General features: G+C 54.5%; 1 protein-coding gene across 1 annotated transcript in view; it reads right to left on the bottom strand.

Annotated features, from left to right (window-relative positions):
• Nucleotides 1-11,416, bottom strand: part of Capn5 (calpain 5) — a 58,202-nt gene that overhangs the window by 36,161 nt on the left and 10,625 nt on the right. The window contains exon 2 of the mRNA XM_026784420.1: nt 6,035-6,229. Within this exon, the coding sequence (XP_026640221.1) occupies nt 6,035-6,199 (165 nt within the window). The 5' untranslated portion in view covers nt 6,200-6,229. The remainder of the gene's footprint in view (nt 1-6,034; nt 6,230-11,416) is intronic.

The following is an 11,416-nucleotide window of genomic DNA, read 5'->3' as shown; positions in this document are numbered from 1 at the left end:
GCCCTTCACACTGACGGCCCTTCACACTGAAGGCCCTTCACACTGAAAGCCCTTCACACTGACAGCTCTTCACACTGGCAGCCCAGGAGGCTTCCGTTAATTTGTTTGGCTCTGATCTTTAACATTCCCGTGGCTGATGAGCCCCCAGGGCAATTGGCATTTACTTGGAATGGACGCAGTAGACCTTCAAGAGGGCCTGCCAACCTCATAAAAGATCCCATTATAGTGCAATTGCCTCTAAATGTGTCACAGACTTAGAGACATCCGATAGCTGGCCATGTCCCTCGGCAGGACAGAGGGCGGGAAATCGGATGCTCAGGGGACCAGGCACCGCGTTGGAGCCCCTCTCTCCTCCCACCCTGAGACCCTCATCACTACTACAAAACAGTTAACTGGGGTGGGACTTCTTGGTGGCATAACCATCTGGAAGTGTCCCCATAAACTCAAACTCATTGGCTCCCCCAGGGTGGCCTAAGGCAGATCCCTTCCTTTGGTAGTCAGTGCTCTCTCTGTCTTTCCAGGAAAAGTCATATTTCAATGTCCCAGGCATATCATGGGAGCTAGAGCGGACAGTCTCTGCCTGTTTCAGTCTCCAGGTCTGTTCCTAGGCTCAAGCTGTCACAACACAGCAGCAGAAACCCTTCCACAGACGGCCAGCAGAGGGCAGGAGAGCCCGGGAGGCAGACCTCAATTCCTGCACGCCTGCTGCTGGAGACGCAAACAGAAGCCAATGCTCATCTTCTCTGTGCCTCCAGGTCCTCAAACGCTGGCCCTAAAGTGTCTGTGTGGCCTCCATGGTGGCGGCGGAGCATTCTGCCAGGGGAAAATAGGATAATGGGACCTCAGGACAGTGTTTGGGACTCGATTGCTCAGAAAAAGAAAAAAGCCAGGAAAAGAAAGGGTAATTCCTCTGAGGGCACTAACTGAATCGGACGCCTGGACCACTTCTAGCTGTGGCTACAGCGGAGCCAGGGGCAAGCTGCATGGTGGCTTCTCCAAGGCACAGGTGTGTATCCTGCCGTCTCTGATCAGAGTAAACCCAGCCAGGAGGCCTGTTTCTCGTCCCCAAGACCACTCTCAGGAAGCTCTGGGCGCCACCCCGCTTCCTCCTAATCTTATCTTCCAGCCAACTGTACCCATCCAGAGTCCCAGACTGAGACAGAGCGAGGTCTCCTCACGGAGGGAGGCTTCGATAGGGGGCAGGGGCGGGGCCTCTCATCTAGCGAAAGGGGGCAGGGGCGGGGCCTCGCATCTAGCGGACTCTGTAGCGTGAGTTCACAATGAGAGAGCTGCCGCCAGTGCCACAGTACCACCAGAGCTGCAGCGGGAGATGGCAGCAAGGTGCTCATCTCGCCCTGTGACAGACAGGAGGCAGGGGCGCCCCAGGTCAAGTACAACTGACTGAGCAGACAGGGCAGAGCAGGATGGTTGGGTACACCAACGGGATCTCCCTGCCACTACGCCTGTACCAACCTGGCTCTGGACCCCAGAGAGCCCTCCTACCGCCCGGCCATGCTCACCCCAGACTGGGAGAGATGGAATTTCGGAGAAGCGCTTCCATCCCACCCCGAGTACGCCGCCTGCACCTGAAGGCTCAGGTTTGCCAGCTCTGATCTAGGACACCCGAGGCTGTTCATACCTGGGATGCAGATGCACCTTTGCTACTGCTGAAAAAAAATCACAAAAATAGCTCCGAGGACTGGTCCTGGGGAGGCCAGGAGTAAAGAACAGGGTGCTCCTGGTAGTGCTCTCAGAGATAAGGATGCCGAGGCAGAGAGAGAGAGAGAGCCAAGGTCACTGGTCCAGGGCCTTGCAGCATGATGACCTAAGATTCAAACTTGGACAGTCTGCTTCCCAACCTCTCTCTAAGTGTGCTGCGTCCTATAAGTGACAAAGCTACCCTTCCTTGTGCGTCAACAAGACCCAGGAGGAAGAGGTGTCCTGTCCCCGTCCACCACTGTAGGCCAGAAGAGTCACTAGCTGACCATGAGTTGGAGACAGGCCCTACTACAGCCAGGCCCGAGTCTCCGGATGAATGGAGTTAATGACGTTAATGACAACCTGATACGGGTTGAGGTTGCTGGGAATGTGGTCCCTTCAGAGCAGATGTGGAGATAACGGGGTTTGGTGTGGGGGGAGCAGGAGCTGGAGAGAACAAGGGTCCCCAAAATGCCCTGAAGATGAAGATGAAATCAGTCCAGCCACAGTTGGAGGAATACTGCCCTCTCTCTCTCTCTCTCTCTCTCTCTCTCTCTCTCTCTCTCTCTCTCTCTCTCTCCACACACACACTCTACCTTGGTGCCAGACCACCCATGCACCTTCCAGTCCTTTCCACAACATCTTACTAATGGTGGCTCTAAAAGAACTTTGAATTATTCCAGGAGATCCCTTCAGCTGCAGAAGAGAAAGTCCCCTAGGGATAAGCCAGTTCCTAGGACAGATGAGTCTCACCCCCAATTGGAGGTGCATCCATCCGTGTATGCAGATTTCCTGGCTTTTGCTTCCTCTTTCCTACGGATTTTAACACTGCAGCAGGTGAGGCCAAATCTGTAAATGAATCTATTTCCTTTATTCAGTTCCTGATTCCTGGTTGGTTGTTTGGGAAACCATGAGCTGGACCTGGTTTACTGGGCACCACTTTGCATGTGGGTCCCTCTATCTGCCCGTGAGCTCTCAGATAAGGGATGTGTTTGGCACTGGGTGGATACTGATTGGGCGTGGAGGGATAACCAAGTGCCCTAGACTGGACTGCATGGGGCCTGCTGTGAGCCCCGGACTGAACCACCCCAGACCCCCAGGCAGGGGTGCCATACCTCTGGCCAACTAGCCTCCAGGGCCCTAGCTTCTGAACCTGTGGTAACCTCAGCCGGTCGGACCAGTTGGCCCAGGTCTGACCAGGTTGGAGCCACGCCCCTCCTGACTGAGCAGGAAATTCAGGTTCCAGCTAGGTAGAGTCAGGAACCCAGCCAGGAGATGGACAGCAGCGCTGGGCAGCCAGGCACGCAACTGCACCCTCAGGGGACACTGCTAATCTTTATTCTTCCTGCTGTCCACTCCCGAATCTAAGGTCACAGAGAGTGGCCGCTGCAGGAACTTTGCCTGGACACAACAGGAAAGTCACAGGACATGGTGCCCCCTCTGCAACTGCCCCTTCTCCCTCCCCCATCTCCTTCTTCAGCAATCCAGCCAGGGGCCTTCCCTGGCGCTCTGAGAAGACTAGGGGAAGGTACCCAAGTTTTAGGCAGAGCAGAGGTCTTCCTAAGGCAGGCCAAGTGGTCAGCACTCGGAGAAGATCACCCTTCCAAAACGAGGTGAGATCCTGGGCAGTGGGCACACCAGGCTGTCTCAAGGAATGCTAGGGTCTCAAAACTAGAAAACATTCCCAGGGCTCCTACCAACCCCCATGCGTTCCATCTAGAACCCCCAAGATAATGAATGCCCAGACATAGGGAAGGCAGAGAGCTGGCTGGGGGCCAGACAGTTGTAGGTAGCCCTCAGCCTGAGAACCAGAAGTGGCTTCTGCCCACATCCTGACTCCCCAGAAACCCCCATCGCCTCCCCCTCCTCTTTCCAGCAGTAAGGAAGGCGGAAGAGGCTCCCCCAGTGGCAAAGAACACAACAGAGGCCTGCAAGGGAGTAGAAAGAGGAATGCCTGGTGCCCCCTGCAGGGTGAGTGGCAGGAAACTGGCCAGCTCCGGCTCTCCACCAAGGGGCTGACCAGAAGGATGAGGGTAGCTGGCTGCTGCCTCCATGTGTCTGATGCCTCCAGCACCTCAACTTCCAGAAACCATACTCGGCCAGAATTATTCTCCCCACTTAAAGAGGGGGACACTCTACTTAAAGCCACACCTCACTTCAAGAAGAGACCTCAGGCTGGAGTCAAGCCTGGCTTGCTCAAAAAGCAGGCTCTTCATAATATTGGGGGGGCGGGGGGGCGGAGCGGGAGAAGCCTTAGAGGAAGGGAGGCTGATTGACAGGTGGTAAGTTGGGACAGGAAGGCTGGACTCAGAGGCTAGGAAGCATGAAGGCTGTTGCCTGAAGGCCTGGGAAGTTAGGATGCTAAGGGGCTAGGGAGCTGGGACTATGGAGAGGGGAGCCTGGGAGGCAGGAAGGTTGGAAGGACTGAGAAACCGGGGACAGGAAGACTGAGTGCCCAGGGCCTGGGAGGTTGGGAAGTTCCAGACCGGGAGGGTAAGGGATGGAGACACTGAGTGGCTGGGCCTCAGAGGCTGTCTAAGGAGAATCTCCACAAACAGAGAAGTCACCATAACGACCAACTGAGAGAGAGGTTTCTAGAGTGGAATCAGAACGGGCTGTAGGGAAAATGCATCAGGCCCAGGACCCAGGAAATAGGGCCATGCAGAAGCGCAGCTGCCTCAGGCCAGAGGCCAAGAGGCTGGACATTAACGGTCAGGAGCTGGCAACCCACCCCCAACCCAGGCTGCTCCACTTCCTCTCCCCAGTTAAGTCCAGGTCTTAACTGTGGCATCATGCCCATGGGAACACACTCTGCCTACTGGGCTCAGGCCTGACCAAAACCGGAGCCCGGCGACTGCTCTGCCGCCAGCCATGTGTGCCATGACCCTGCCAGGGTAGGCAATGTGTTCTTCGTCTTCAGCGGGAGCTGGAAAGGCATCTGGACAGGTGCCAAGGAAGGAGGAGGAAGGAGGAGATAGGATTCCTGAACCCAGGGGAAAGGGCCTTGAGAGGGCAGTGACTCCATCGGGTCACACCCAGTCACCAGCCTGCCCTGCGCAGCCTTGGGCCTCTTGAAGCCTGTTCCAGACTGTGGTCCACGGTCTTAAGAAGAGGGTCAGGGCAAGGACAGTGTGCCTTGAGGGTGGTGGCAGGAGGCTCAGGTGTCCACCCTTTCTCCTGGGAACCAGGATCTCACAAAGGCCCTTTTCAAACCAGCTCCTACCCCACACCTTGCCAAAGCAGACATGGGGTAATAGAGCCAAAATCCTGTCACTAGATCGGAGAAGAAAGCCAGGGTCAGAAGCTCCCCCAAAGTCCCAAGGTCTGAGGCCAAAGAACGCAGGGTCCATCTGGTGTCAGGGAAGGGACCCCTGAATGTGTGGCCCCTTCTCTCAGCCTCAGTTCCCTTGCCTGACAAGAGCCCCAGTTCACAGCGATGCCCCAGGCTGGTTGTTGGGAGGGACGTGAATGTGGAATTTCATTTTTCTCCAAATGTCCAAGGACCAGAGAGACCGGACGGTACAAATCTGACTATTGTTTGCTTCTGAGCGTAGAGACGTGCGTGGCTCTATACGCGCTCAGAACTAACACACCAGGCCCAGGGGGTGGGGGTGCTTCCCTCCTGTGCCCCAGGTCCTACCTGCTTTGTCATTGCCAGAGGGGGCCTGATACCCCAACCTAATAGTCTCTGTGTGACTGCACTTTCCCCCCAGCCTGACCCTGCAGCCGAGGCATCTTCTCTGAGAACAGGCATGGAGGAGGCCGTGACGACCTGCCCAAGTGACCTGGAAAAGGCTAGTTTCCCACACTAACGTCCCTTTTCAGTGACTGTCTCTCTGACACCAGGTGAAGCCTGGATTGGGTCCTCCAGCACCCTCCCTTCACGGAGACCCCAGGAGCCCCTCTAGGCAGAACTCCTATGCCCACCTCACACACAAAAAAACCCAGAACCAAAAGTCATGGCCCAGGGCCAACTATTTCTGCTAAGCATACAACTCATGGGCCTTAGAGCAGGCTGGGAGCTGGCAAGGCCACCAACACTCAGGGTACAGGTCCCTACATTGGCCACCTGCTGCCTATCCTTATAGCTTCATGAGAGTGCATGCTTCTACTTGTACAGGAAGTGACTTGAAAATCAGCAAAGCAAACCTGCCCTTCAATCTTACTGCACACGGGGCCCATCCATGGCACGTCGCATACACCCCACATGGCCATGGGAAGGGAGGCGGAGACCTGCAGTCCTTGGTCCCTCAGTGCACTATGCCTCAGAGGGCCTGAGCAGGCAGGAGGCTGCTGGTGGGATGGGGGACCCATTCTCCCTGTGGGGGAAACTAACCTTAGGCCGCTTCCACCTGACTGCGGGCCCTGGGGTACTCTTATAGTAGAGCGAGTCGTCAGTGGCCGGGAAGTGCGGGTCCTCAAAGAGCACCTTCCTGCGCAGACAGGCCCGCTTCAGTGCTGAGTAGTTCTGGTCCTCATAGGCTTTTACGCAGGAGAACATGGTGACCACGACCACAAAAGGAGGCGGCACCTAGAAGACAGGGGGGAAGAAGACCATCAAACATGCACAGCCCCCGCTGAGCTCCGACCACTGGATGTACCCCCCCTCCCAGAAGCATCTCAATAGCACAGGCAGGGAAGGTGGTAGGGAAAGGGGCAGAGGTCTGCCCAAGCTCATGCAGCCAGTACCTGTTATCGGGCAAAGAGGCAACAGGTACGGACTACCTGCCTCAGCTATTAACAGTCTCTCCTTCCTGGTGTCTGGAAGGTGATACTAAACCCTCAGGCCACCAGTGCCCGGTGTCCAGGGCTGGCCAGGCCACACCCACCTCACACTCCCAGTCCTGTTTAGCCAGCCCTAAATGAACAATGACCAAGTTCAAGGGACACACCCTGCATCAGGATGGTCAGAGAAGGCCCCGGAGAGCAGGGGTTGTACCCGGAATCAGTAGGGCTTGACCCATCGGGAGTTTTGACAGAGGTCTGGTCTCTCCCACTCCTTCTTCAACCTCTCCAAATCTACACATTCTGGGGCTCACGTAGAACAACACTGTGGTCTTCATTGAGGTTCAGGCTGACCGTGAGGGAAACTGAGGCAGAATTCATAGAATGGTTTCTGAGCAAAGTTTGATAGCAGGACGGACGTAGGCACTGATCCTGGCCAAACTACTCCTGTTGGCCAATAACCGTAGAAAAGTTGCTCAGTTTCTCCGAGCCCCTATCCTTCATCGCCAAGGTAGGAACGAGGTTCCTGTTCTCTGGAACCCACCATGGGCAAGCCACTAAGTGAGAGGCTTGCTGTGTCCAGTGTTGAGAGCAATGGCGGGCACACTGCTGCCATTTTCAGAATGAGGGCTGAAGCCCTGTGAGGTAAGGGACCTTATTCATGTCCCCATGGAGACAGTGGATTGGAACCCAGGTCCTCAGGTTGAGGTGGACACCTTGGCCTCAGGAAAGAGTACTAGGCAATGGCTCCCCATACAATTCCCAACTGAGCTGCGGCCCAAAGGAAGGGAAGGTGGAGGATTCTCCAGGGAGGGGAAGAGATGGGAAGGAAAAGATGACCGGTTCTTCGGTTGCAGCCACTCATCCACGCAGGGTTGCAGGGTAGCCTCAAGCCAACCATTTAATTTCCCTGGCCTCTTCTCCGCCTAGGGAGGTCAATCTCCTCAGGCCCTAGGCCTCCCTCCGCCCTGGAGGCCTGGGAAAAGAGAAAGGAGAGACTGGAAAACCTCAGGGCCCTTAGGCATGATGCAGGTTCATCAGCCCTGCAGGCTTCAGCAGCCGGGGCTCAGGAAGCAATTTAAGTCACAAGAATTAGATCAGGGAGCCGAGAAATCAGCTCTTGGATTCCAGTATTTTGGAGCCCAGAGGGCCGGGAGAGCGGGAGCAAGCAGGCTGAGATCACACAGCCGGGACGGCAAATGAAACTTCTGGCCACTCGCCAGGCCACAGAGGGCTCAACACTGCAGGGAGGATCTGCTCTCTTAGGAAGAAAAGATGGGGTAGCCAGAAGAAACGGGGTGAGGAGGAGTTGGGTGGGCAGGAAGGAGGGCATGGATGGACAGGAGCAGGCCACCAGAGGCTCGACCGTGCTTACCCCAGTCATCCCCCTCATCCCTGACAGGCAGGCTGACCCTGGCCTACTTCTGGAGTTGTTCCGGGGACCTGGCCTCTAACCCTTCAGCCCCTGCACGCCAATCAAAAGGTTGCTGCCACATAGTACCCCAAGGGGTCACAGACCGTAGCCTCTCCCATCTCCAGGCACCATCTCGGAAAGCAAAGCATAAACAGGAAGACGCAGACTGACCCGCCAGCCTCTCTCCCCAGGGCTGTGCTCCAGGCGTGACCACTTATGGCTGTGTCTGAGCTGACAGGACCCTGTGTCATGTTAAGGACAGGCTGGAATTCTCAGCCATCTGATGTCCACCCACGTCCCTTTCCCTGACAATCTCACCCTTGCATCCTCTACCTTGGAGCCCAACATTCTGGTGTCAGGCCTTTCTCGCAGGTCTTCAAGCTGTGGGCTAAGGCTTTCCCCTCTCCTACACAATCCAGCCCTTGCCTTGGCCATTGGGAGCCCCCAGGAGCCCAGCACCAGTTACATTGTATCCGTTTGGATACTCTCATTTTCCCAGTTCCCCCTCTGAGCACAGGGCTTACAAAGTACCTCTGCATCTCCGCTACGCACAGTGAGACACTGGGATTCAGTAACCACAGATCCCAACAAACGTTGAGGGTGGCAGGTACTCCATCCCAGCTACAAAGAGCAAGCTCGGGAGAGGCAGGACCGGGGTCGCAGAGGTGGTTCAGTGGTTAAGAGCACTGACTGCCCTTGTAGAGGATGGAGTTTCGGTTTCCAGCGCCCACACGGCAGCTCATAACTGTTAACAGGGGATTCAGACTCCTCTTGTTGCCTCCATGGGCACCAGGCACACCCGTGATACCCAAACATACATCCAGTTAGCTGGAACCACCCACCTCTGCCTGCTGGACCAAGCATCCGCTTGCCTCCTGACCTTCCTGATGGCTGTGTGCCAGCGAGGGCCCACACCCCACTGGCCAGGCTGAGCTGACTGTGGCCCTGCCCTTTAGCCACTGTGACTAAGCCCAGACTATAGGGCCCCAGGGATGGACTAGGCTGGAGGCCAGCAGAGGCCACACAGCCTACAGGGTCTTTGTCAGGAGTGGGAGCCTCTGGAAGGAGAAATAACAGAGCCAGGACAATCAAGAGAACAGGCTGAGGCTAAGCCCAGCAGCACACAAAAGGCCAAGAACAAGCAAGGCCATCAACAGAGGCCCAGTTAGGGGAGCCACACCCAGGTCAGGCAGCCAACCCTAAAGCCCTGGTCACCGAGACACTGCCAGGGTAGACGAACAGATCGGTGGAACGGAACAGAAGTGTCTCCTCAGTCCACGGGTGTAAGGACACCTGCTTTATGACCCGGAGCACACAAGGAAGAACCATTGTTCCGATGAATGGTTCCACTTGCTCTCCACATGGGGGACGAGGATCTTGACCCTATCTCATACTACACACAGAACCAATCTCCAGAAAACGGCAGGGGAACTCCAGCCATGGGGCTGCCCGCAACCAGCAACACCTGTAGCCAGAGAATTGGCTCAGCGGTTAAGAACCCTTGGCGCTCTCGCACAAGACCCAGATTGGGTTCCCAGCACCCACCAGGTGGCTCACAACCATCTGTAACTCCGGTTCCGGGGGATCCAATTTCTTCTTCTAGCCTCTAAAGGCAGTAGGCACGTGTGTGTGTGTGTGTGTGTGTGTGTGTGTGTGTGTGTGATACACAAACATACACGCAGACAAAACACCCATACACATAAAATAAAATAACAATTAAACTAAAATCAGCAATAACAAAAAAAAAAAACCCCAAACAAACAAAAACAGCACACTATAAAAGAAAGAGTCACTCCAAACACCCAGAAAAGAAAAGGAAAAGTGCTGGACTTCACCCATCAGCAAGGAGGCACAAACTTAAATCATAGCAAGACACCATCCCATCCTACCAGCAGGGCTAGAACAAGGACACACCACAACATGGTAGCTCACACACGACCCGATAGCTCACATACAACCCGATAACTCACACACAACCAGATAGCTCACACACGACCCGATAACTCACACATGACCTGACAGCTTCCACACGACCCGACAGCTCACACGCGACGCAAGAGCTCACACGTGACCCGACAGTTGACACATGACCCGATAGTTCACACACGACCCAACAGCTCACACATGGCCCAACAGCTCACACGCAACCCGACAGCTCACACGCGACCCAAGCACAGGCTGGGTGCGAGGCTCGGCAGCACAGTGATGGACTAGCACAAGTGAAGCCCTGGGTTCCTTCGTCAGAAACCAAACAAGGAAAGCACAAGAGGAGCTCTGACACCCAGCAGGGTGGACAACCACACAGTGACTCTGCAGAGCTGCTTTGTCCCCCTGAGTACGAGCAACACATATTCCATCGTCTAGTTAGTTCACCGAGACATGGAGGCTGTCCCACAGAAACACAAGAATGTTTGCACAGATTTCTGTTGAAGGCTTTTTAAAAAAGACTTTCAACTCCTGACCCCCTTCCTCCTACTGCCCAAGTGCGGGAATCCCAGACATGTCAAACTCCAGTAAAATCTGGTATGTGGAATATTAGAAACTACCCAAGGGCCGTCTGTAAAGGACTGTGTGAGAGAGCTTTGTTGTTGTCTGTTAGAATAATAGAAAATGAACTCCCGGTTATACACAGCCCCACAGATGGAGCTCATGGGCATAGCATTAAACAACAGGGCTTCCTACATGACTTCATTAGATCAATTTAAAAAGCAGAGCCAGATCACCCTGATACCAAAGTCAGAATGGAAAATTACAGGGGAGCTGGAGAGGAGGTGCACAGGACAAGGGCACCTTCCGCTCTCTCAAGGACCTGAGTTCTGTTCCCAGCACTCACATGGGGGCTCACATCAACTACAACTTCAGCTCCAGGGATCTGATGCCCTCTTCTGGTCCCTTCATGCATTGCACTAGGGTGCACACACCCACAGACATACACATACATAAAAAAGAAAAAGTCACAGACCAGAGGTTCCTAAGGAACGCAAGCACAGAAAACCTGGAGTTCTGCTGGGCCATGGGGGTGCACGCCTTTAATCCTAGAACTTGGGAGGGAGAGGCAGGCATTGCTCTGTGAATCTGAGCCTAGCCTGGTCTACAAGAGAGAGTTCCAGATGGGCCAGGGCTACACAAAGAAACTTTGTCTTGAAAAGAAAAGAAAATAAAAGGAAAGGAAAGGAAAGAAAAAGAAAAACCTGGAGTCAGGAGTATAGGGGACACACTGCACAATCCTCTTGTCAGAAGTAAAGAAAATATTTGAGAACACTTAGCATCCTTTAGTGATAAATCCCCAAAAAATCAGATACAACAGTAATGTTCAAAACTAAATAAAATAAGGAACATAAAAAGAGGTGGGTAACAGTAGAATTCAGCTGTGTTTCTGTGCTAACAACAAACTACCCAAAAATGAAACTGAGAGAATCCCATCCCATCCCATCCATAGCAGCTACAGAAAGAAAACAAAGTAAAATACTTAGGAATAAATGTGAAGCCAGGCGGTGGTGGCGCACGCCTTTAATCCCAGCACTCGGGAGGCAGAGGCAGGCGGATCTCTGTGAGTTTGAGGCCAGCCTGGTCTACAAG

Source organism: Microtus ochrogaster, chromosome 22 (genome assembly GCF_000317375.1).
Source record: "Microtus ochrogaster isolate Prairie Vole_2 chromosome 22, MicOch1.0, whole genome shotgun sequence".
Lineage (NCBI taxonomy): Eukaryota > Metazoa > Chordata > Mammalia > Rodentia > Cricetidae > Microtus > Microtus ochrogaster.
This window is presented reverse-complemented; position numbering and strand designations above follow the sequence as displayed.